The following is a 27369-nucleotide window of genomic DNA, read 5'->3' as shown; positions in this document are numbered from 1 at the left end:
ATAAATGCACTGTTAATGGATGCCAGACTGCACTGTGAAATCAAGTTTGCAGTTTCCAGTATGAACTTGGCCACCTTTAAGGGTGTGTGACCTCTTACAGACATGTAGCACCTCATGCAATAGCTTTTTTCATTATTTATTTATAGAATGGAAGAAGCAAAATGAATCTACAGGCTGGATAAGTGCGTTGTAGAGAAACTGCATAGGGGGCTTTATTGAGAGAGCAACACTTTCCAGAATTTTGGAAGATAAGCTTAGTATGGAGTCACGTTTTTATGACCAAATCAGGTGATACATGCTTTTCTACCTTGAGTTATTACTGTCAAGTAAACTAAAATTACTTATAACTTAAAGTTGGTCTAGCAATTTTGTCTTTCTGAGTTATTTGAAACATTTACAATCTATATGATTGATTCTCAGGACATACCTGATAACAGAAGCTTGAGGAGGCAATTTGATATACTATAACCAATAAAATCTTACTCAATTTGAGTGAGAAACATTTTATTACACCTACGAAATTCAACTTCTCTAATTGTAGAAAAATCATGCAAGAAGACACATTCAGATTAAAAGATTTAAATAATAATATAATCAGGGTCACATTTCTCTTTGCACTTAACATTATCAAATACATTGGATTATGCTTTCTCTATGAAGTCAGGGAACTAGCATGTGTGTACCTAGCCTATATGTATAGTTCTCTCCAGCAGACATTCACATTTTCATGTTCATTTACAGCAGTATTGTACAGATAAAACATTTCTCATTATATCAAAGTGATGAGAGTCAAGCCATGAAACTGGCTCTTTCCTGAAGACATTCATCTGGTAAGCATGTTCATTCTACATCCTTTCATCAAAGATACTTCCCTTATATCATTGAAGCAAAAAAGTCTTTCTTAAACGCACAATTACTGAACTTGGTATTACTGAATTCAATTGTGGTTCTAATTGACCTATTGCACTGTACTTTAGTTTTATTCAGTGATAATTAAAACCAGATTTGCCATTTTTATTCAGAACAAAAAATTCAGAGCAAGTTCTTTGGTTATTTATTTTGGGGTGTTGTAAGAACCACCTCCTCCAATACCTCCTGGGAATTCCTTCTGCTCAGCCCAGAGGCCCTGGGGTCTCTCCAGCTCAGGCCGATGGATGTGGCTGTTGCTTTCCCAGTTGCAGGTTCAACCAATAGTGAGGATGTGTCTGACTTTACGCCAGTCTAGTGATTTTTATCTTATTTTTATTATCCTACTTAGAAAGTCTCTCAGTGAAACACGATAAACATAAAGATTGCTCATGAATTCAGTAGGTGGCATTTTCCAAAGTTTCCTAGTGTGCATTTTGACAATCATAGAAAGAGAGCTTGTTTCTAAGATGATCAATTGCCAAACAGTTTTTTTATTCTTCTGAACTTAATAAATTCAAGCGAGGATGATAATATTTTTCAAAAGTCTACTTTAAATTAGAGTAATTTTCTGCCTGTATTGTCTTTATTTTTATAGAACCAGAGAGATGCCTGGCTTTTTAGTAGTTAGGGGTCTTGTTTGGTATGTATGCTTTTCTTTACCTTTTTTTTTTTTTTTTAGGTGCAGTATACTGGTAAATTACTACTTGTGGCTATTGTGCTACTATACAGTGTAATAAAAAAAAATTCTAAAAGCACAATAATCTATTGATCACTAAGTACAACAGTATGATAGCCCATTGTACTGTACTTCCTCCTGACTTTAGTCCAGAATATTTCCCCACCATGACCTTTGAGGGCATAGGAAGAGTTAAGTTTTAGTTTCAAATATATCTAGAAATATGTGACCTTTCCAAATTCTGTTTTTTCTCTTATCCCTCCAATAGTTGCTAATTCTTAGTTCTGAGTCATCCATCAAAACCAGCCTTGCAGTATGTCTAGTTTCTTCACTGACTCATCATGGATTTGATGTAAGGTAAGGAAGCTGCAGCCAGCAGGTTAGAACAGCTCACCCCTCAAAACCAAAGATGAATAAAATGCAAGTGAGCTTTGCCAATTCAAGTATATTTTTAATTGGATTTTCAGAGAACCCTTGAAATCCCCATATGTATTATAAAATTTAATTACTGCAATTTAGTTAAACTGACCTGAATGGACTTTAGTTTTTTACTTGCAGATCTTTGGTTGATTTTTTTTTCCCCCATGTGATGTAGAATCCCATGGTGACACTACACAGTCTCATGTTGCTTTCATCACATTTTTCAGGGTCCAATAGAGGTAGTACATAGGACCAATGGCTAAAAATCCTGAATACAAAGTTCTCTGAGTAAAGAAATTAGGAATGGATAAAATTGTGTGTAGTTGAATTGAAACTCAGCCTTGAAATTTCTTTTTTTATTTTCTTAAGTTTAAGTTTCACTTTTTATATGTATCATTTGATGGAAATATTATTCTGGTTTTCATATTGCCACTTATTTGTTAATGAATTGAACTTCTGCTCTATTCTGAATATTTTCTAGTCAGTGTGACAAAGTACTCTCCCCTGAGAGGGCTCAGATACCTTTCTGCAGTTTCCTGTTGTGTTCTCAAACTTAAGAACCTGTAGAAGTTTGTGTAGGAAGTACTCATTTCACTGTCACTTCTATGTCTTTGAAAACACATACAAAAATGTATTGTGGAAGGAAAATAGACATCAGGGAACCGCTTCTCCTATAAATCTCTTCATGGTATTACTGGACAATTATTTTGTACCTCTGAGTAATTTGAATCCTGTCCCTTGAACATTGAGAGGTATTCAATGGGAATGCAATACTCCAGAAGATTTTGTGGTTTGAAGTTTATTTATTATGGTGATCAGTTTATTATTCACTTCTGAAATAATTCAAAGCCTAACTTTGCTGTTTAAACTCAATTTTGAAAAATTTAGAACCATTAGTAGAACACCTGCATTTTGTATTTGCACTAAGCAAAGGCAAGATGCATGATGTGAATAAGGCAAGGAAAAATTAGTTTTTCCTTTGAGAGCTGTGGATTGTTGTAAAGCAGAGGTGTTTTAAAGTTGAGCTCCATTGGTTTATTTTTTAGACTCTGAGTGGTTAATTAACTAGGCTATCATTCATTCAAACCTTTTATCTTTCTTTTTTTCTGCAGTTGCCAGAACCTTTAAGTGATTTTGAAATGGTAACTGAAGTATCAGGCTTCAGCAGGAACACGTGTTTTTGGTGGTGGCAGGACTGACAACAAATACTGGTGTTAGATCTTAGCATTTGTATGACCTTAGATCCTAAAGTGCTTTAGAAAGAACTGTTTAGGCCTGTAAACAGGCTATATTTGACAAATACAAGAACTGACACTGTAGAGCCAGATAGATTTCTTGGTTACAATGGAGAGAGGTTTTTTCCCTTCCATTCTGTCCCAGTACGTTCCTTCACATAAGGAAATTGTTCCCGTTTCTGGGCTGACCTTCAGAAGTGCTAAGCCTGTGGAAAAAACTTCCTCTGGACTATCTAAAGAGAGTTGAAGGCTGTACATCTTAGGCTGTGAGTAGATGCCTAAGTGACCTTGTTGTCATCCTAAAAAATTTATTGAATCTGATTCTTTTCTAGGCTCCAAAGCTTAAAAGCAAAATGAACAAAGGTATTTTACAAATGTTAATTTTAAAGGTGCTGACCAAAAGCATAAGTGGTATTAAAATCCTGAATGTATGCTTAGAGGAAAGGTCTTTTTTTTTTTTCATCTGTGGGAAAACACATGGGCAGGAACAGTATCTTGGTGGATGCTTTTTCTTATTCTGTGAACACTATTATGTTTCCTTTTTGCTTGTGTATCATTAAGATTTGTAGCTGCTAAATATCTATGACCTATTCTAAGAACTTTTCACTGTCTGCTAATTCTTCCTCTCAGATTGCTAACTGAGCAAAATTAATGCACCCAATAAGGCAAAGCTGACTGAAGACATTAAAAAAAGGGAGGGGGGGAAGGAAAAAAAAAGAAAACAAAAGAAAAAAGGGAAGCATTCTGAAACTCCTGTAAACAACAAAAAAAAAGGTAACATTTTATTTTGAAGTACATATTCAGAATTAAATCAAACACTGAGAATAATGTGTGATAAATGTCATGCATATTTCTGAGCACAGTGAAATAGCAATGCAATTTGAACAGGCAGAGCAGAGAATAAAGAGTATTTTCTGCATGATTCACAGATCAGTTCCTGCTAAAGTAAAAAATTCATTGATTAGCACCTGCTTATTATGTTTCAAGTAGACTAGAGGGACTTAAAATACCACAGTCATGATGAGAAATGTGGAAGAATAGATTTAAACAAGGTTAAAAGAGAAAAGAAACCCTATAAACAGGGCTAGAACAGAACAGAGTAGTGAATGAATGAGGTGGGGGAGGCCTTAGCATGACATTAAAATAAATCATGATGTAATGTCCTTGGGGCCAAAGTTGTGCAAGCCATTTTTTTAAACTCTATAGAACTGGATAATAGAAAAAACACTAAAATACAAACAACAGAAAGCAAATATATCTAGTGAATAGCTGGGATACAGATGATTTTTCTGTTTAGCCAAGGTTACCAAATATGTAATGTTCAATATCTTAGAACTTGAATTTTGATATTGATATGATATTATTTAATAGAATGTCAATAGTGTGATGGAAAATAAAATCTTCAAATTAATATTTCAAAATCAAAATTAAAATGCACATTTAATTTTTCTGCTCTTTGAATACAGAATATCATTAAATAAAAATCAATACTTTTGCATTTTTCAGACCAGCAAAACACTGTGTGTCAGTGGTAAATACATAGCCCAGATGGTATTTGTCATCCAGAAAACTGTAATTCTCTATTCTGCACTAGCAATTCTTGTTTCTTAATTTGTGGAGAGCTGAAGGTCTTGTCACTTCCATACAAGGAGAACTTGCATAAGAAGACTACAGGATTTGTTGCTAAGGGGCATTGTAAGTTATAGAATGTAGAATGTTCAAGACAAAAGCACAAGAGGTTAGCATGAGGAGTGCTGGTGGTTTCCATTGAGCTAACCCATCTTTATTTACTTATGATAAATTTGTTGGAAAATCCCTCAAGGTACCTAATACAAAAGATTAGCAGAAGCTTGTATGTGGCTACAATTTCCTTTTAACATGGCACAAAGAATTGTAAATAGTAAGTAATTTTTTTTTTAATTTTCACTTTGCAGAAGAACTCTTAATTTCTTTTAGTACAGGTTTTGAAACTTTGCATTGACTGTTGCTCTGTAGCAACGGGAAAACTCCACTGTAGGTAATTATAAAAAGCACACTTTTGTAAATTTTGGACCAAGAAGGTATTGGCTTTCTAAGTCTTTGAAAAGACAAAGCCAGTGTGCTGTTTCCTTGTATTTTTCACCACAAGTGAAGATGTACCAATCTGCTGTTAATTTTAATTTGATGTTCAGAATCCTCTGATAAGTCAATCCACTACTGTCTTTGGAGGGATATGAGTAACTTGCACACACAATGAAATGCTTTCCAGGCTCTTGCATGCTTATAGAACTGGAGCTTTACAATATTTGCTATTTGCTAATTGTAATCCTTGTAATTTTATTAACATTTCAGAAGAAAATCCTCCTGCTTTCTAAAGCTACTTTTCTTATTTCATTGAAAAAAAATCTGGCAAGTTCATGTTAGTACTATGACTTCTCATATCTTGCAGAACCCCCCATAAATGCAAGAAAGCCAAGCCTCATACTCACTGTATCAAACTGCTCGAATATTTTTAGGCCTGCACATTTGTGTATAATTTATGAATACTTTTGAAAGATAGTCCCATAGACAGAGCATAATGTACCACCTACATGAATAGTGAATTGTGCTTTAGGGAATGATAGTACTAATTTGGATGTGATGATATTTAAAATAGTCAGAACAGCATCATAAAGAATATTTATTAATCATACTATTATATTCTTTGTTGTAAATGTTCTATCAAAGAAGAAGGAATCAACTGTAGCACTTAGAAGAATCCAGATTTTTTTTCTGTTTTGAAATTCTAATAATGTGAAGGGGTGTCAAATTACATGTGTACTTCCCATTCGACATTAAGAATGGCTCTAAATGCTTAAACTGTTTGAATGTTCAACTGTCAAATGTATTGTAAACCTCTATGATTTGTCTGCTATAAAATTGAAAGGAAGAGGGATAGTGAAGGAGAAGTTTTCCAGTGTTCATGTAGCATGTAAGGACTGCAGATATGAGATTTTTTTTCTCTAGTTGTGTCAATTAGTGGTTATTATTGCAATTAAAAACTAGCAAGCTGGTTAAAATGAAGTATTTATTAATTTTGTTCATTGTTTTCTCTAAGATTACTGTCATGGGAGTTTGGGCATTTTTTTTCTAAAAATTGATTTTTTTGTGGCTGGAGGTACAATGTGGAATAAAGGGGACTTATTTTATGTGTTCCTGCCTTTTCTGGACAAGTAAGCTGTGTAATGAATTTCAAAGTTTTCAGACAAAATATTCTGACAGCCTGCTTACAGAAAACAGTAGTAATCCTAGTGTAAATTTATGCAATGCAACTAATCTTAGCTACCTAAGAGCAGTTTATATCTAAGTGCATGACAGGTATGAAGTTCTCTTAGATGGCAAAGTGTAAGAATAAATCTGGTCCAATGATGTTCTCACCTCCTGGATACAATACAGCAATGTGTTTGTGGGCACTGTTCACACAGGAGGTATAATGAACAATAATCCTGATGAAGAATAACTGGGAGGAACTTTTCTTAAATAGGACAAGGTAAAGAACCTAGGCAAATGAGTGCTAGTCTGCATCTTAGAAAAACAGAAACTGCATGTCAATAGCTTTTGCTTTCTTGTATCTAGCATGAAATGAGGTATCTAAACAACAGTAGTAGTTTTATTGTGGTTTTGAAACACATATTTTACTTAAACTTTGGATTGGAAACACTGCAAAAATTGGTCCTTGTGTGTAATTTAGAAAAAAATTAAGACCTTCCTAAAGGAGGACAGAAGTTTTGCTGGCATTCTGGGATATATTTTTTAGCTACTCAAAATGTAAAATCTTAGAAGGATAGGATGATGAATTATTTGGAAGCTGTACAATCTAAAGTATCAATGAAGGGTGCTGTTTCAGCTTTAACCTCACTTCAGTATAAAACTAAACTGTTCATCCAAACTCTCATTTTGCTTTTTAAAGTGGTTGTGTGAGCTTAGAGGTGCTGTCTGCCCCAAGGTCTCAAGGCAGTAGATTTGCTTACTAGAATGCATAGGAGTGCATCCCTCTCTGTGCTTCTCATCCTTCAGTGCCCATTCTCTGTGGCTGCCACACAGTGGTTCCTGGAAATAGGCAGGGTAAACCAGGGATCTTTTGGGATGACTGTCTTTCATTCTGATTGAATGTTATTCCTCTTGGATTCTTTTCTTTTCATGATGTCTCTTCTCACAAGCCAGAATATAAGAGAACCTTGTGCCAGCAAATGCAAATGGAGTCCTCTTTTGAGTTCTGCAGTTTGACATTATGCAGATCTTTCTTTGTGGGTGGGAACCTTGCCATTTCTTCTTTTCTTCCAGTGTTGAATTTCAGCTTTGCATCCTGATGTGGACGTGTGCTGGACTGACATTAGTTGCTTATATGATGTTGGAGAAGGCAGTGTCTTCACAAAGGGCCAGATCATTAGTTCCCTTAAGCTGTCAGTCTGTGTGGAACACAGACTCTTCTGTTAAGCTACTTTTTCCTCTGTTGGATCTAGACTTATCAAAATACATGCCTTCTCTCCCTTTTACCCAAAGGAGTTTCTGTCCCTACCCCTAGGAAGAATCCCAGATTTCATTGATCTTGTGTATTTCTGCAGTAATTAAGCTTCATTTTTATTATTAAGTTGTGCAGCAATCTTTTTCTTTTTTTTTTCCAGCCTACTTGAATGATACTGCTCAAAAAACAGTATGCTCAGTGGATTTATATACTTTGTCTAATATTGCAAGTTGGCTGCAGTGACATTTAAAAATCACTAAGTATGTTATAAATTAATGGCCTGAAAAAAATGACACTAGAAAATGTCATAAAGCATCAGGAAAAATGTAAATATTTAAGGTGACTAGCTTAAACTTAATGAAAAGTTTAAGCTTACCTATGGGGAAATCAGTAACTTTAACCTTAAATATAATTTTATTGTTTATTCAGTAAAAAAAGTGAATACTGTAGGAGATGGGATTGGTGCTTACGAATAAGGCTACTTACCAGGCTACTGTAGTTGAGAGAAATTTTGAATATTGCATTTTTTTCAATCCATTTTAGTTAAATTTTTTGCATTTTTACAGCATTCCAAAATCTATAGTAATGACCTAATTAATAAAAAATTATGTATGAAAAATAGTGATAAATATAAGGAAATGTGGAACAAATACAAAAGGGAAATTTGCACTGGCTTGAAAGAATATAGCTACAGACTAAAAATAAATTTGTGAATTGCCTACTTTTCCTCCTTATTTTTCTTGCAGAAAGATAGCCAATTAAGAGACGAGTAAAGCTCTAAAGGTAAAAATACTCTAGCTATTTGCTTTGGTTTGGGGTTGGTTCTACTGAAGGAGACCCAAGGTCCATCTGGAGACACCTGAGCTAAGGCATCTGAATGTACTATATTATAAGCTACTTTCCACATCCTTTCTTGACCTGCAATAGTTTATGTCTGAGGGGCACATCTGAGCCAATGTGCAATCTTTGTGTTTGGAAATAGTTATCCTAAATCCCTCCTTGTTTGTTGTGCTGTCTGCACTATCTGGTGGCATGGAATCCCACAGCCCAGCTTCAGGTTATAAAGATTTGCCACATTTTATCTGTTTTGCATCTGTTACCTGCTGGGTTTGTTTGCTGCCTCTAGGTGAGAAGAGACAATGAGCAGTTAGTCCCCATCTGCCCTTTTTACTCCTTTCCTGGTTTTAGATCTCTTTCTTATTCCCTTGGTTCCCCTTCTTTGGCTTAAGGCACTAAATTGCTTCTGATCCAGAATCTGTTCTATGCCTATTCTAATGTTACATTTTTTGAGACTGGGCTTGGGAAGCCAAGACTCTGCACAGTATTTGAGGTAATACATGGTAGTGGTATAATGATGTTCTGTCTGCTGTTCACTCCTGCCTTTTTTAGAGTTACACAGAGTTTGTTGCTTTGCACACTGTAGCACTCATTTTCATTTGGAATGGTGCTGCCATTTAAAATCTATTTTCTCAATCTTATGGAGTTTTTATGTCATTCTTCACAGCCTGCCTTCATCTGCACTAACACATGGTATCATCAGCAAATTTTGTGACTTCATTTTCTTCTCTTTTCTTCTCTTCTGTTTTAATTGAGGGAAGAGATTAAACAGCTAGAACCCCAGAGAATCGCACAGGTTGTTTCTTTTCATGTGAAAACTTGCAATTTACTCTTTTCTTTCTACTTTAAGATAATTATTTATTCATACAAAGCCTCCTCTTCTTTTTGCTGCTCTGATGTCTTGGGTGGGAAAGGGAGTGGGATGTCAGTGAGAGCTTTTGGAAGTGCATGTAAATTATATGAACTAGATCCTGCTTATGTGCATAATATTTTGCTTCTTTCAAGAAGTTGTCTTAGATCACACAAATCCTGAACTCTTGTGAGCCTCTGCTTTAGTTTTTATTAAGATTTGTTTCCTGGGGGATTTTTTTGTGTGTGGTTTTGGAATTTTTTCTTTTTGAATCATTGTGTATTTTGGTATTTGTTGGCTTCACCCTGCTTTCCATTTGAAAAAATTTGTATCTGTCTTTGATTTCAATAGGCTGCAGTTCATTTATGCATTAAATGAGTTCTGTTCTTCCTGAACAGACACTGTTCCAGAACCAGCATTGATTTCAACAGATCCTTCTCACTCCTTTCTCTGTGACACATTTTAAATTTTGAAGACATCATTTAGCCGTGGTCAGATAATTCTGCTGTTTGGTCAGATGTTTTTATTTTAAAATGTGACTAGTAGTATTGCATAGTTATGCCAGGGAAATAATGTAGAATATTATTCTTTTTGAATCTGGTTACAAATATCTTGCAGTGCAGACTCCTTGCTATCAGTATTCTATGGAGATAAGCTGAAAGAGTTGGGGGATTTCAGCCTGAGGAAAGAGAAGACTCTGGGGAAACCTTATAGCACCTTTCAGTAGCCAAAGAGGGCTAAAAGAGAGATTATGATTAAAAAGCGGATTTAGGGTATAATATTTGCACTTGCAGCACTTCTTTACAGCCATGGCAATCTTAGAAGGATCATGTTAATTCCTTGCTATTCTCATCCTCCAATTTAATCTCTAAGACTACAGAGTATTTTTCTTCTGTCTTCAGTAATGTTTTGTGTGATTGAGAGAGGTTTTAAATTAACAAAATCATTCCACCAATAGAATCTTTCCTGCTGAAAACTGGTCATCTTCCATTCTTTTCTATTTTTAGTCTTTAAATTTCACAAATGAGAAAATATTTATTTTAGATTACAGATAGGATGTGTTTTGATTCTGCTATTCAATGAATACTTGTAGGAAAAGATGATTGGGATAATGAAAAGCTGAAAGATACCTTTTATTTAAATAAATTGATTTAGCTTTATGATATATTTGAGTGGTAGGAAAGCATAGTTGGTTTAGTTCTGCCATTTTCATAATAATTTCACATTTTAAACAATAAACAGTATTGTTTAATATGTGCTTATCAGGACTGTTACCAAAGACCATGTGTAAGGTTTACTTGAATGCATAATTTTCATCTACTCTGTATTTGAAGGCCAAATGATATTTGTAGGTAACATAAAAATTATTCTCAAGAAAAAGAGTTTTTTATGTTGAAAGTAACTCAAGAGTTATTGCAAGTGGTTTGATTACTATTCATGGAATAAAAGGAGGTTATTTTCAGGGTAAAGGAACTTGTGAAAAGATAATTGGTTAGACTAACATTCTCATTGACATAATTTGCATTAAATATACTACTGTGAATTGTAGTTATGCTTTTCCATTTGAAAGGCATGCTTTGTTAGCCTACGTTAAGAGTCTAATTAAACTGCAGTTGAAGTCATACTCTTTAATTCAGCAATACAATATCAAGCTGAGAATCTATGATAACCAACTCTGTGAGTGTGGACAGTCATAAACCAGTTCTTGACCCCAGTGGATTTTTCCACATGAAGTAGTTTGATTTAGCTAGTTTACATCTGATCATTCTCAGATACCGAAAGCATTTAACTAATCCTTTAGTTTAATTTTATTATTTTATAAGAGTAGAGAAACCTATGTCCTCCTTGATGCAGTGTGAGCAATAACTAGAGCAGTCTTGGGAATATTGGAAGAAAGTATTTGTTCTAGTAGTAGGAAGACTTTGAGGACCATTTTAGTTTTGGTAGGACTTCTTTCCAAATGTAACTTAATAGAGCCTTTAAAATATTATCTGTTAAAACATTAATTTGCACATTTTCATACCCATTTTATAATCAGGAGACTAATATTTTTATTTCTTTAGTTTTCAGAATTAGTTATTATGTATTAACAGTACTCTTTTTGAAACAGAGACATTTATTTCCTCTTGTGCAATGAAGGGGAAGGTGCTTTTGTCAGTAGTGAGACAGCTGTGAGTGCTCAAGTTAAGTGTTTGCATGTGCAGATAGATGCATAAAGATATTGTCTTATTTTTCCACACTGCTGAGCATCCCTAGAAAAAGCATGAAATTTGATGTTTTTGCTGCATGAACTGAACATTTGTAAAGTTAACCACCTTATTAGATATCTAATTGTTAATTTCAGTGCTTATTTTTAATTGCTGGCACTTCTACTGTTTGCTAGGGGCTGTTTTCAAAACAGTAATCTCTGAGAATGCTGAATGTAAACCAAAACATAGCTGATCAGGCAAGGTTCTATATCCCCACAATGCTGCTGAGCCATGTTAGATAAAGCAATTGAAAACAAAGAAATACATATTCAAGCTGGACATGGTAATGGCCTTAAATATTTATACAAATATTCAGCTGAGAAGGTAACTTTCTTGCTGTAATGGTTCTGAAAATGATAATGGTGGACATGCCAGGTACTCAGTGTTACTAGCATATGACTATATTTGCATACCAAATCACAATACTTGAAGTGCAATGAGCTAGAAGTGCACGTTAGAAATTAAAAAAAATTTAAATTCCACCTGAAGGATTATTAGATCTGTTGTTTCTCATTATTTGGCAAAGAAATAGCCAGTTGCTATGCCATTTTGCTGCTTATTCCTTTTTTTTTGCATAACAGAAGCCAGCTGATGCTTGCACTATTGAGTGAAACTGCTGGAAGGTTGCACTCTCCTACATTTTGGGAGAAGCAGACAATGTTAAAGAAGCCATTTTGGGGAAGGCAGATTATATGTTCAGATTTTGTATGCAGGATTTAAGGGCATGATTCAGGAATCATCAAAAGTATGAATGGCGGTTAGGATGTCAAGAGCCAAATGAAAGCTAGATGATCTATTGTTGGTAAAGCCATTGGAAACTTCCTCTAGGGCACTCATTCTCTTTTAGAGAGAGCTCTAGCTTCTCAGCCAGCTGCTGAAATAAGTGACAGTGATTTACAGATGATCACAGAATGGGTCAGGTTGGAAGGCTCCACAGTGGGTCACCTGGCCCAATCTCCCTGCTCAAGCAGGCTGGTCCCAGAGCACATGGCACAGCATTGTGTCCAAATGGTTCTTGAATATCACTAGTGAGAGAGACTCCACAACCTCCCTGGACAAACTGTTCCAGTGCTCACAGGAAAGAAGCTGTTCCTCATGTTTTGGTGTAACTTCCTGTGCATCAGTTTCTACCCATTGCCTCTTGTTCTATTGCTTGCACCACCAAGGAGGAGAGTGTCTTGACACCCTCCCTTCAGATGCCTACACAGAGTGATGAGATCCCCTTTCAGTCATCTCTTGCAACCCTAACCTTTCATGTTTCCTCTATCACAGACCTTACTTATTTTTTTGAGTTACTGGAGTTCTTGTTTGTTTATTTCAGTAAATAAATTTGTGGGTCTGTCTTCTGTAACACAGCATAGGACTGTTATTGCATAAATATTGCATTTCAGGCAAAAGGATAGTAAGAAAAAGTTTCTACTGGCTTGAAGGAATATGGTAGGTTAGAAGATTCTGTAATTCTGTATTTAACTTAATTAATCCTATTTAAGGGTTTCTTTTAATTAAGTCCTTTTTGCATATGAATTGGAATTTGGGGTTCAGTGTGTTTTTCTGATGATGTGCTGGAGGAGGGAGCAGTAGGAAGAGAGAGACTATAGCTACCAGACAACAGGAAATCTTTATTTGGCTTGTACAACGTGATTTGAAAGAATATTTATAATCCATTTTTAGAAATATTCCCATGTTGGTAAGAGAAAATCTATGTACAGAATTTTCAAAGCTGTTCATAAGACATTCACACCATGAATACTGTGTGTATTCCTAGTATGTTGTCCAGATTGGACATTTGAATGAAAATCTTGCATGTTGGCATGGCACCTAACATCTCATCATTCAGTTTTGTATTGGTTGCCCCTTTTTAGTGCTGTTTTGCAGTAAGTGATTAAAAGACTTATAGAAGTTTGGCACAAATAAGTTTAATATTGTGAATACAAGCAGCATTAATATTAACTGAAAATTTTTGAAGAGGTGAGATTTATTTCTTGAATTTACTTCTTTGGGCTCGGGAACTTCAGAAAAACATCTTTATTCTTTTTTTAAATAAATATATTTTTTTATTTCTTTTCCTTAGGGGATTCCTTTACACAGTTTCGATTTGCTGATGAGAAAGAATGGGATAAAGAAAGTATATGCCATAAGCAGGTAACAGAATTATCATTCAAATGATTTTATATAGATAATCACCTGGGACAGAATATCTAGGCAGTTGTGCCTTCAGCAACAAATTCTTAATACAATAATAGCACTCTTTATTCTGTATATTTTTATCGACTTCTCTCTAATGCTGGAGGCTCTTGTCCTTGGGCATTGTCCTTTTTTTCTACTGAAGACTAATCAAAGCCTCAGGCTTGGTTTTAAGTTATGTTGGGAGGAAAGAATAAGAAAGCCCTCCAGTGAAGAGAAATAAGACTGTCTCTTTGCTTTACTGACACAGGAATTCAGCCTTCCTTTTTCAGCTGTATTCAAGAGAAAAGTGTTTAATAGAATGACTATATCAAAACCTGTAGGAATATATTCATATGTTGGACTGTGAAGCGTGCTAGTTCCTTCAAATAACAGTTCATATCTGGTTGAAACATCATGCCCTATATAATTAGGACACCAACTAGATTTTTTGTATGTGAATTCTTTATGCTTGAATAAAAAGGAGGGTAGCAGTAGAAGTCTCCTGTTTTCTCTATCAGGATACCCTAAAGTGTCTCAATGTCTGCAGCTGTCTTCCTCATCCAAGTTGCCTAAATTTTTGCAAAGTATATTTAAGAAAAGTCTTCCAGACTTTTCTTAAAATTGCTGTGAAACTCTGCTTGAGTGTCTCTTGTAACATCCACATGTATTCAAATTTTAAAGATTTGCTATTTATCTTCTAAAATACTACAATAATTATTCCCTGGGAAGTGGTATTTAAAGATACCTTAGAGTTGCAAAGTCAAATTAAAGTGAGGAACTAAACCCAAATACAGCATTTGTCTAAACCACTACCTGTTTCTTTAGTGGAACACAGGCTTTCAGTTACTATTTTTTCTTATCAGTTCTTCCATTCCTAGTGTGCAAGTTGGTGTCAATATCCCAAATATTAATTTTTTCATAATTTCCTCAGAGCATTTTCATTATAGCATTTAGGTCATTAGAACACAATAATTAATTCCTGAATGGCTAAAGCCATTGTGAGCAGACTGAAGCTACATGTTGTCACCATTACCCTTCCTTTGGTTTCTTATTTTAATCCAGAATCCTGTCCCAGATGGTTTCACAGCATTATCTAATTTCCCACATTGTCTCTGATCTTCAGCCTGATATCTCATGTTTTTTAATGACCCATCTTTCTTTTCCCTGTAAGGCAGATCGAAGTCCAATTTTTATCCTAGATTCCATTTTCCAAATTCCTGGCCTTTGCCTCTTAACTCACCTCTTTCTATTTCTTTGCCTGTCTACACATTATGTACAGGATTAAGAATTTTAAACTGAAGTATATTGGTTATGAGGAAACAGAGTAAAGCAGAAAAGACATAGAACTAGTTGCAGAATTATTAGATATTTCTCATTCTCTATCTTTTGTAGAAAGCAATGGCAAAGCATCAGTTTCAAATGTGGAATGGAAATGTTACAGTGACATCAACAATAACAGAATTTCAATTTATTAAGAATACTGTCTTTCATTTTCACAAAAAGTAGGTTTGCATTTGCTCCATTTCATATGATAAAATGCAATAAAAATCATGGTCTCATTCATATCATGGTCTGCAATTGAAAAAGCACAGTTATTAGTCATTTGGATTTTTCAATAAAAAATGGTAATTCCAGCAACAAAGTATGCCTCTACAATTCTTTTGAGCAAATAATGCTATGTGCCATGAAGTGTTCATAATCTATCAAGTACTGCTTTTGTCTCTTTGCTTTTTATTAGAACACCACTTTTAAAGTCTCTACTTAGATATCAAATTCCTTCTTCTGTTATTTCTCAAAATTCCCCTTTTCCTTTATCCTCAACATTTCCTCCTCTTCTCTATCCCCACTTTTTTACCTTCATTTGCTATGTTCATTCATGTTAATATTTTGGCAAGTATACATAGCTCCTCCAAAATGCACTTAAATATTTGTTATTCAATTATACTTTTTAGAATTTTTTGTTACAAGATTCAAACAGTTTCCTTGTCTTTTGCAACTGTGCAGAAGCTACATTTGATCCTTAATATCTGTCAAAATAACTGTATTTTCTGAACATCTTGTCCTTGCTGGGCAATAAGAATTATTTGCTGAAGACTTTGCGAGGTTACTTTCACCAGTCAGTCATTTTTGATGGTGATCACTAACCCATTGTAAAATGAAGTTCTCAGTACAGAAGATAAGTCTTACATCAGATACTTTTTTTTAGTCCTTTGATTCTCATTAAAGGATATCAGAACCAGTATTTGAATATAAGAAACTGTTGAATCAACTGCATTGTTTCTTTTTAAAATTTATTTTAATTTTGTAAATATACTGTGAGAACACACTATGTCTTTGATGTTCGTTCTTGCTTCATGTGCAGGTGTTAAAAGCCTGTTAAAAGGTGTTGACTGGCTTTTGGAAGCAGTATGAATTTCTTTGACAAATCTCCTATGATATGTCACAAAACTCTCCTAATTTGTGAGTATTTGGACTTCTAAATGTCTGTGCCAGTCTACATCATATTGAGAGGGACAAATTTTTGTCTCTTAAAGTGAGATTTGGAAGCAACTTCTCTACTTCCATGAAAATACAGACTGAGAGCATAGACTGAACTTAAGCATTTTGTTGCCAGATTTTAAAATATGTGATGGATATCAGATTTATCTTTGCCAGTTTATCCATGGTGGATGTGTTCAGAATGTTCTGTTGTACTCTGAGCTTGAAATCTGTTTTAAAACTACTGAAATCTGGTCTGTTCTGTAGAAACTACAAATACCGCTGGTCCATTTTGTGTGATTTTGTTTTTTAAAAAAGGGTCAAGAGAAATGGCAACTTCAATACCTGTCATAGTAATAAAAACTCATTTAGCAGCAGTAGTATATCCTTCTCGAGCGTCATTTCAGAAGTGTTTGTAACCATGTACTTTATTGCTTTTGGAAGTATCAAAACATTTGAAAAGATGGGGAAGTATGAAAAGGCCTCTGTTGAGACATTAAATTTAGCTGCACAGGAGCTGCATGGGATGATTGCTTAGGAAGTAGTGGCAACTCATTAAATAATGGCATTTCACATTGCATGAAATCTTCACAGTTCAAAAGATGTTTCAGTTGGGAAAGCTTCTTGTGCCATTGTCAACTTCCTGAACTATTTCCTATTTGAAATTAAAAGGTATTGTCTAAGGAGCATTCTATTTATACCTTGTTTTTTAACCTTAAGTGGTTATATGCATTTTAGGTGTGTTTATGTTATTATTTAGCCAAGCTGCTTCATAAAAGTGTATTTTAAACTATTAATTTGTGCATTTCATTAAATTTCTTGAATGTATGTGACAGGAGAATGTAATAATTAATTTGGTGAATGGTTTTGTGTTTGGTTGGTTGTTGTGGTTTTTTTTTCACAAGTGTACTTTACTTATATGTTGAATTATGTTTCAGTTCTCTGCACTTTCTGTTGACTGCCAGTCTTTGGTCCAGGCCCTTCAGGAATTGCCTCTACATCTAAGGCTGAATATAGCTGCTGACCTTGTGCAGGTAATGCTGTGAAATTTCACAAGAAAATGCAACTATTTTAGGAGAAATAGTGTGTGTGAGAATGATTAGTCTTCAAACAGAAGCAGACTGTACTATATAAGTAAATGCATTCATTTAGACAGGTGTGTCAAGTGGCACGATACCTCTCTATTGACACATTTTGTGTGCCTATTTGGCCTTAAACAAAATGTCTGGATGTGCAGTATATTAGATTTGAGATTGAGTATCAGAGTGTTTGACATGGAATGACTGCACTGTTTTTGTGTTTGCTTCTCTTGTTAGCAGCTGTTAAAAGTTTGCACCAAAATTTTGTAAGTGCTTTCACATTCTTCCTGCTAAGTATACTAATTGTGATTTAATCTTCCATGTAACTAATATCAACAAACATGCTTTTCTCCATGAATAAATCCTTAAAGGTAAAACTGTCAATTGTACAGGTGAAGAAAGTATCATTTATTCACCAGTGGCAGGATAGGAACAATATTAGTAAAGTGTTCCTTCAAACTGTGAAAAAGAAAATACTAATGTAAGGGAAGAAGAGCCAGTGAGACTTAAATATAAAAAAAATTCTTAAAAGGCTCCATTTGTCCAAGCAAGGAAAAGTATGGCCCTTACAGAAGGATTAAGACTAGCCCTAGGGAGAAGGACTTTGGGGATGTTTGTGAATGAAAAGCTCAACATGACTCAGCAATGTGCAGCATGTTTCAAAGGAAACCTGACCATCAGGTTGGGAGAGGTGATTCTCACTGTCTGCTCTGCTCTGCCTTGTGAGATCCCACCTGGTGAGTTGCATCCAGCTCTGGGGTCCCCAGCACAGAAAGACATGGACCTCTTGGAGTAAGTGTGGAGGAAGGCCACAAAGTTGATCAGAGAGCTGGAGCACCTCTCCTGTGAAGACAGACTGAGAGTTGGGGCTCTTCAGGCTGGAGAACAGAAGGTGCCAGAGAGACCTTAAGCACCTTTCAGTACCTACAGAGCAGAGCTGGAGAGGGACTTTTCACATGGGCATGTATAGATAGGACAAAGGAAATAGCTTTAAGCTAACGGAGGGTTGTTTTAGATTAGCTATCAAGAAGTTCTTGACTGTAAGAGTGGTGAGGCACTGGAACAGCTTTCCTAGAGAAGCTATGGACTACCTATCCCTGCAAGTGTTCAATGAATGCCAGGTTGGATGAGGCTTTGAGCTATCTGGATTAGTGGAAAGTTCCCTGCCCATTAGCAGGCAGCTTAGAATAGGTAATTTTTAAGGTCCCTTCCAAACCAAACCATTCTATGATTCTGTCAGTGCTAGTGTTAGCATACATTCTCATATTCTGTAATAAGAGATAAAAGGAGTTTGTATTTTGCATTTGCTATTGCAAAAGTATCAAGATAACTTTAGTTTGCTTTTACTTCTGAATTTGATTCTGCTCAAATTTCCTGTACCTTCATAACTGATCAAGTATAGCAAGTATGAATTATAATCCAAATTAGACAGAATAGTAATAATAGATAATCATTATAAAGACTCAAGTCCTTTCTTGTACTCATAGGCATCAACACCTCTAGAGATCCCACAGATGAAATCTAAAATTTTTGAAGATGGGAAGAAGAGAGAGCAGCTGTTCCGACAGTCTCTGGCTCAGAGTGAAACCGGGTTGGTCTCCCATCCTGTTGGTAATTCTGTTGCTCCATCAGAACCTGGGAGTAAAAATGGCTCTGGGGCAAATGCAAGAGAATCATTTCAAAGAGTTCATCCACTATCAAATCAAGACACTGACCATTTGGATGAAGAACTAGATCTTCTCCTGAATCTAGAGGCTCCCATTAACACAGAAAATAGACCTGTGTCAGGTACATTATCCTGCACCATCTCAACTGAGAAAGATTTGAAAATGGATTGTAAGGAAAATGGTAAGTTTTCTCCCCAGCATGACCTTATTTAATTTTCACTGGTCTCTGTTTTGGTGATGTTTTTGAATTTTTGATTAGCCAGTCAACAGTGCTGCTATCATAATTTCTGTCAGACTGCATTTCATTTATCTGGGGCTGTGTTCTGGCCCATTTGTTCATTTTCAGTTTTAACTCCTCACTAATCTGAAGTTTTACCATTGTCAGTTCACTTTAAACACTAAGTGAAATTCCTCTGCAAAACAGCATTGGATTAATGATTTAGCAAAAATTTAAATTTAAAAAAATGTGTTCTGCTAGAGAGTGTACTGCTATTTTATTGCAGGGAAGATAAAGTATTTGTATCAACTTTTAGTTCACTGTGCTAATAGTGTACAGAAGAATTGACAACTATTTCTGATGGCTTCTCCTAAATGCTACTTTCAAACTTTACTAGCATTGATTTTACAAAATGAAGTTTAGCATGGAAACTATTTTTGGAATATGACTTGCTGTTCTTCAGGAAGGAGGGATTGTGTTTAAATACAGTCAGTTGTGCATTGAAAGCAAAATGATACAAGACAGAGGTAGTATGGATTGGTTTCCAGATTTTCAGTCTTCTTGTTTTTGCATCTCTAGAGCCTTTAAAAGTAGATATGCCTGAAGAGAAGAGCACATCATCACAGCAGCAGCAAAGTACATCCAAAGATGTTACTGAAGAAGAGCTTGAAGATTGGCTGGACAGCATGATCGCCTGAAGCTCAAATTTCCTCATATGAATAATTGAATATAGCAAACATAATGTAGAAACTTGAATCTTTCTTTATCTCCTTGTTATTTCCTTTTTCTGTCTGCCAAATGCCTGTTTTTCTTTGCTGGCACTTAAAATATTGTGCAACCAAAATGAATTTAGATAAGATTGAAAATTGTTGAAGACAAATGATATTATTAGAAAGGTCTAAAATTTGTGATAGAGTTTTCTTTGCTAAAAAAGCAGACTACAGTGCAGAAATAGAACAGTTATTTCAGCTTATACTTGTTCTATGTAGTCCTTAAAATAAAGCTGTGGATGAACAATGAATATATGTGTTTTTAGTTACCATTGTCAAAAAACTCTGTGTTGTACAAAAAATGGGAAAGAAGACAGCAACAGTTATATTTGGTTTATAATACTTTATTGCAGAGGGCACTTTTTATTAGAAGAAAAAAAAAAGCATAATCCTAGCAACTTCTACTTGCAGGTGACCATACAGCATTGTTTTATTTTGGCCTAAGATTTAAATTGTGTTCATTTTGATACAGTGTATGTCTTTTAACAGCAGCATCTAATAAGCTGTTATTGAAGGTAGTATATAAACAAACTTTAAGTGCAATTTGATACAGAAAGACAGAAAAGCAATACAGTTAATGGGTCTGTTCATCTAGAACACTAACAAAAAGTTTGCATAGCTATGTCTACAGAGGTTTTAAGGCACTTTAATGTTTCAAGGTTGACAAAGTGTTTGAAAATGATTTCTTTTTAACTGCTTAAAGCTTTTCAAACGGTATCTTCATACATTCACTAGCAAATACTGTGGGGAAAAACTGGACAGCAGTTAGTTGAACTATTTTTCTGAGGTACAGTCTCTGATGTTCAAGTTCTTCACTGTCAGATGTGCAATAAAGATGCCTTTTAGCCCTTTCAACTGTACTGCCAAACACCAGGTTAATGGTGTAGTTAAAAAGTTGTTATAATTTTAGGCCATGTTTGAACTGGAAGGCTTGAGTTAATCTGGCATAGTTTTTGCTAATTAAAATTCCAACAAAAGACCTGTTTCATATGTGGTAGGTACAAAAAGCCTCTGAAATAGTGTCAAATTTTATGTGTGTCTTGAACTTTGAAGACATTTAAAGCAAATACAAGCTGTGAAATTATGCCGTGAAAAGAACAGATTTTTTTTTTTGTATACTGGATCTTAGCAGTTCATGAATAAATCATTTCTTTTGTGATATTAGCCAAGCTGATCCTCATACTGTTTTCGGAAGCAGTCCCCTGCCGGGAAAAAATCCCAACATCTTTCTTGGTACATCTTCCACACAAATGATTCCTGAAAATGAGAAAGAGTATTTATTTTACCAGTCACTGTGCAGTTAGTGCTGTAGATAAACTTTTAACAATAACCACATATTGTGCCTGCTACCATGGAGTAGAATTTATAGACACTGGAACTCAAGATATTGTAACTCAATAATGTTTATAAGAGTTTTATACTTCTCTTAATTCAGTACTACTGAAATTTAAGCTCTATTAGTAAAACACCAAAGTATAAATTAATCAATCTCTTTATATCAGAGCAAACCTGTTGACAAATTTGTATATAAGCAAATGTATTTTGCTTTGAATGGAAAACAAAGGTACTTCTGTGGCATTTGCCTAAGAGCTTCTTATTAGAGAGAAGATATCATTAAGTTCTAGTTATTTTCTTATTTGTTTACCTTTAGAGCCTAACAATGCTAATATATACCTATCTATCTACACATATATATAGATTTTGACTATCAATATAGTAGCTTAACTACTTAAGCCTCTTGGCAATAAACTAAACCTGGTGCATTTGACATTTTCAGAGATAAGATGACAGTAAGATTACTACTAACTGACTTCTGACAGAGTTCTCTGCAGTGAAGCAGTGCAGCATTCCCCTCTCCCTTTTGTTTTAACCCTTCTTTTCTTTCACTGGCAGTAGCCTCTTGGGGAGAGTGGCATCATCCACACTTCTCAGTGGTACATCAGTTCCACCTGCTGGTACAGAGCTACAAGGCTTGAGAAGATAAAAATGTTGAAAGATAAGCTTAATGGTTTTTCTTAAGTTTTATTTTCTACTCACCTGGCCAGTATGTTCAGTTTCATCCTTGTTAATTAGATACATTAAGAAGAACCTGAAACAAGCACATGAAATGGGTATTAATGGAGGAAACATGATCTCTCTGCCTGACCTTTTCTAGTCTGGGGTATGTGTGGAAGATAATGCCAACCAGCAAAGCAATGACACTACTGGGCATCTAAAGTGCTTAATTTAAGGGAGAAAATTCTGTCTTGAAGCATGTCTCCTGTGAAAGTGCTAGCAGATAAAAAATCTGTAGAAGTAGAAAAATGCAATTTAGCATTTCCTTCGTTTCAGTGTGAGGAGCAGTACCTGAATTAGACATATGCCAAATTCTGAGCACATATGCTCCAACATGTCACCTTGGAAGAGGTTACCATGGCTACTGCATGAGAAGTGTGGTAAATACTAAGCTGCACCAGGAGTTCTGAGCACTGCTGCTATACAGCTCATAGGCTGAGCCTGTCCTTCCCCAACACCTGAGCTCAGTCAAATGTTGAGAGCTTCAACTAATTAGGAAGACTGTAGAGAGTCAACTGTGGTCTGTTTAGAGGTAATACTAGTCATGATTGGTCAGTTTCAGTGCAGGGAATTTGGAATGAGGCTATGTGCTTTCGTTGTGAAGGAAGGAAAGTACACTGATTTTAACTAATTAATTAAAGGGTAATCTGGATAAAAATATGTTCACTATATATTCTATTATGAAGAAAATGGCCATTTTTAAATTACGGTGAATTAGAGGTTCCCATGTAATAACTAAGCAGTTTGATACAGTAAGAAAAGCTTGGATGTTGTAGACTAGTAAAACTAGAAGAAGTTCAGATGCAGTATTCCAAAGCCAGACTGCTATAAGATTTCACCAGCTTCTCCTTTCATTCTACTGGTGCAATTCTTGTATAATTAACTATCTTTGTTGTATGAGTAACTAATGCAACAAGAATAACTTTTTTAATATCCTCTTACTAATGAAATGCTAATATCCTCACTTACTATTGAAAGTGGAAGAGCACTCTCTTGGGAGTTTGATACAGTCTAAACATGTGCAGCTCCTGAGTCCTTCAAGGTTTCAAAATGCTCCACTGCCACTAAAGAACTATAGGAATGGAGTTAACTATTTTTGGAGCTTATCTTTGACCAACTTTCTACAAGTGCCTTTATTTGCTTTGTTTTGGTTTGGGTTTTCTTTTTTTTTTTAAATTGAAGCCAGTTTTCTCTGGTCTCATCAGCATTACTAAGTCACCAGAAGTCACAACCAAAATTTCCAAACTAAAGCAACTTATTAAACTGTTCCCTATACTTCCCCATATCTGGCTTTCCTTCCAGCAGAATAAGGAGCTGATGTGCCTTCTGGTCTTATACTACTAAGGTACTTCATGTATAAGGTGAGCACCTTAAAGGTAACAATCAGTATGGAATAGAGGAGGGAAGACCCTAAAGGAGAGGAAATATTCCTCAGTTTTCTATAAATCTGACTTGGGATTTTCAGCAATGTGTGCACCTAAATGACACTACATCTGAAAGGTCTCTTTATCATAATTCCAATTGTAAAATATACTTACAGATAGTTTGCCAAGTTATGTTCTTGCAAAGTATGAGTTTCAAAGCCATGTGGAGTTGTGTCAAAGTAGTCATTGCCAATTCCACATATAAAGCATTTGGTCTGAAAGCAAAAGTTGCGGTTATAGATTAACTCAAAAACACTAATTGGTGACAATCTAGGTGAACAAGAGCAATGAAAAATGTAACATGCTCCCTTACCTCCATGTCCTCCCTCACTTGTTCTTGCTGGTCTCTTAATTCACCAAAAGCATCAATAATCAGACCTGTTTCAAATAGAAAAGTAGCAACACTTCAGTACTTAGCAATATTCATATTGCAAGTAATGTCATTCCTCCAGTGTCTAGAATTTAGTGTACTTATACATACAGGCACAATCTTGAGAGTGGAAAGACTTTTTTATGGTTTTTTATTAAAAAAATAATATTATTTAATAATATATTATATAAATAATATTATTATTTAATAGTTCATTTAACCTTACACAAACCCATCTCTTTTGTTCCCATAAATGAAATTAATTTTCACTCTCCTTCTCATTAACCTCTTATATCCCAAGTCTTTTTCAACATAGACAGCTCTGCATTACTCCTCCATTTTCAATGTTTTAAGAAAAGAATTGGATAATAATTTTGGAGACTGTGACATTTGTAACTTTTGCTCAGTATAGATATGTTACATTTTTTTCTTTGCCACAAGGTTGCCATAAAACAGTGTGTTTTTTTCCATCAGCCTTGGAAGAGTATATGCAATGAGTGTTGAATGCTGCCCATCACCGAAAGGGGTCTTGTTTGCTGTAAACCACAACTGCAACCCAATTAAAACTGCAAATTGGCCTCTGAAGAGAGGAGGAAATGGAGGAATGTTTTCTGGAGTCACATTAGACGTCAGGATGTTAAATAGCTATGTGCCCATGGTGACTTTTTCCATGTCATTTACCCTTTCCAACTGCAAAGTCTCCATTCCGGAGTGGCGATTCCAGGCTAAAAGTGAGAAGAGTGTCTTCAGCAAGGCTCTCCAGAGTTTTAAATGCGTAGTATAGGAGAACAGTGCTCCTGCACAAGGTTCATCATTGCTGGATAGTTACAAACGTGTTCATAAAGACTGCAACCCATCTACATTACATTCCTAGTGCTTTGACTTTGTGTAGTACTTGGGAAAAGGCATATTATGTATAAATTAATATAAAATTATTACTTTCAGAAATAAGGATTTTATGAATTCAGGAATAAGTCTTTACAGCAATACTGCTAAATTTACCTCAAACATAAATATAGTTTTCAATGGTGAATTAATTTTGAACAATGTCTACTAAGGTAAGTGATGGTACCTTGAATAATGGCCAGTAGGATAACAATGACAAAGAAGAAAAATGTGATGTCAAAGACAATTCGGTACATTTCATAAGGGTCTCCAGCAGGATCCTCAATTTCATCTCCAATGCCACCACCAGCTCTTACACCCACATACATGTGGAACAGGTAACACTAAAAAAGAGAGAGGAAAATTACAGATACATTTACCATGAACTATTCTTTTGGGGTTTTCTTTCTTGTTTTTTAAATTATTCTGCTCTGCTGATTCTCTTGACAATTTAAGTAACAAACAAAAAGTAACAAGAACACATAATATAATTCCTCATGTATCAAACACTGTGCACTAAAAATCTGTTACTGTCTTAACTAATGTGATTCCACCTTCAGGTACACTTACTAAGAGGGGGAGTCAGCGTCAGCTGTTACCTGCTCCTCACTCACTGGGTCTTATTTCAGACTGAGACTATTTTGGGGTTATTTTTCTTGTATTTGTTACTGTATTCAACCATATTCTTTTCCTTATATTGATTTCTAAGGTTCTATCTTGCTCTGAGTAAGAAGAAGAAATCTTTTAAAGTCTTGCAGTGAAGTTTAGCAATGTGGAAAATATTGCCATAAAATGAATAGTGGAATATCCACAAGTAGATCTAGCTGTTTTTAGGTTTCTATATAAATTAATTTTGCAATACTAGATGTCTGATTTATTATATTGTAAATTAGTTGTGATCTGTGAAATGACCTGTGTTCAGTTCAATGCAGAAGAAATCACTTTAAAAAAGTATTGTCATATTTTTAAATATATAAATCTTAATCAAAAAATCTTTAATAATGTGTATATTTAAGCTCTGTAAGTATTTTTGAATGGACTCTTCTGTCAGAGTGATAAACTACTGATTTTCCTGTATGATTGGCTACAGTCTTTTAAACCACCTTCAGCCACACAGTGTGGGCAATCTCTAACCACAGCCAGTATTCTGGAGTCACATTAGATATCAGGGTGTTAATAATGAGTATAAAACCTGGCATTAGCAAACACTAAACAGAGCTATGCATCCATTTTTATAATGCAATTTTACTGATAACCTAAGATGCTAGTGCTAGTTAAAAAATATTTTAAAATGTAGCTTAGAATTGATTTACCTCACTTAATAGAGTGGTTTAAAATGTAGTATAGTTTTATAACTGGCGCTATTAATATCCCATAATTCATATAACCTAAATAGGGACAGGAAGAGCTTGCACACTTGCAAATATTGGGAACAAATGGGGCTTCTTTGCTGTGACAGCACAGCTTCTTTTTGAAGCTCTGACTAGTTTGTCTAGAAATTCCTTTTTTACTTTGAGGGTTTGCCATCCTCAGCTGTAAAAGCATTGTGGCACATCATAAACCACAGTATTTAGGAAAAAAATTCAGAATACCTTGCTATGTGTCATCTGTTTGCTGTTGCGTTTAGGCCACTGGAGAATGCAGAGGGAATTTCAAGACTACTTGTATTTCCAAAATGATATGTATCAAGAAGAATAGCCCAATGGATTTAACAACAAACACATCCCTCCCTACTCATCCCTCCCCTATCATTCTGTCTAAAGAATACATTTGAAAATTCAGGATGATATTTGAGGCACATGGCAATGTTTTAGTTACCGTCATCATGTCGTCACACTTCATGTCTGGTTCATCTTCATCTTCACTTTTGTTGTAGAATTTGCGGAAGAAGTTGAAAGCCACCACAGTGTACAGGTACACTACCACCGCCAGGAGTCCCACAGTAAGCACAAGCTGAGTGTGGGGACATGACATGAAAATAGGTTTCAATATCATTTTGACAGAAGAGGCATGCCTGCTTGGTGCACTGCCTCACATTTTGAAAATTAGTCGTATTGTACCTTTCCCAATAGGGAAATTAATGATAGGAGTTACGTGTGTATCACCAGAGCAATTTTTGACACTCTTTAGTTTAAAAATTTAATTATACTAACTTAAAATACTGGATATACAATAAAAATTAAATAATAAAAATAAAACCCTTTAGATAATTTGACAATTTCAACTAGGACTTATTGGGACTTATAAGGAGTATTTTCTCTTCCAAAGCTGTTTAGCAAAGCCATTGCTAAAATGGAGAGAAAATTTTTTAGATGAGAGTAAGTAATTTTCAGGTCCCGCCTATAAGGAAATAAAATCATTAGGGGAAAAAGTTTCGCAGTTAATGAGACCAGATTATATTGTCTGTTAAAGTTGGTGTTAGAAGATGCAGCTCTGGAGAGGAGTTTACTCAAAGCTACATATTTTAAAAAATGCAACAACCAGTATTTACTCTTTAAAAGAAACATAAGAGTATTGAAGGACAAGCTGATCAATTATCACTATCTGCAGATCTGTCAGCATGCTCCTAAAGTGAACATTTCAATGCAGAAATCTGCAG

The 27369-nt window shown here is 35.1% G+C and overlaps 2 protein-coding genes across 2 annotated transcripts in view; one reads left to right on the top strand and one right to left on the bottom strand.

Moving 5' to 3' along the window:
* The window catches only part of AVEN (apoptosis and caspase activation inhibitor), an 85633-nt gene extending 65346 nt beyond the window's left edge, over positions 1 to 20287 (top strand). Inside the window, exons 3-6 of the mRNA XM_071427040.1 lie at positions 13731 to 13801; positions 17242 to 17337; positions 18870 to 19230; positions 19846 to 20287. Coding sequence (XP_071283141.1) covers positions 13731 to 13801; positions 17242 to 17337; positions 18870 to 19230; positions 19846 to 19964 — 647 coding nt within the window. The 3' untranslated portion in view covers positions 19965 to 20287. The remainder of the gene's footprint in view (positions 1 to 13730; positions 13802 to 17241; positions 17338 to 18869; positions 19231 to 19845) is intronic.
* Positions 20288 to 20359: 72 nt separating this feature from the next.
* Positions 20360 to 27369, bottom strand: part of RYR3 (ryanodine receptor 3) — a 195126-nt gene continuing 188116 nt past the window's right edge. The window contains exons 101-106 of the mRNA XM_071427042.1: positions 26589 to 26723; positions 24958 to 25114; positions 23829 to 23893; positions 23630 to 23730; positions 22074 to 22125; positions 20360 to 21293 (exon numbers count right to left, since the gene is read on the bottom strand). Of these exons, the coding sequence (XP_071283143.1) occupies positions 21198 to 21293; positions 22074 to 22125; positions 23630 to 23730; positions 23829 to 23893; positions 24958 to 25114; positions 26589 to 26723 (606 nt within the window). The 3' untranslated portion in view covers positions 20360 to 21197. The remainder of the gene's footprint in view (positions 21294 to 22073; positions 22126 to 23629; positions 23731 to 23828; positions 23894 to 24957; positions 25115 to 26588; positions 26724 to 27369) is intronic.

Source organism: Agelaius tricolor, unplaced genomic scaffold (assembly GCF_023055355.1).
Source record: "Agelaius tricolor isolate 1412-34295 unplaced genomic scaffold, bAgeTri1.0.p SCAF_5, whole genome shotgun sequence".
NCBI lineage: Eukaryota > Metazoa > Chordata > Aves > Passeriformes > Icteridae > Agelaius > Agelaius tricolor.
Note: the sequence above shows the minus strand (reverse complement) of the source record. Positions and strands in the feature narration are given on the sequence as shown.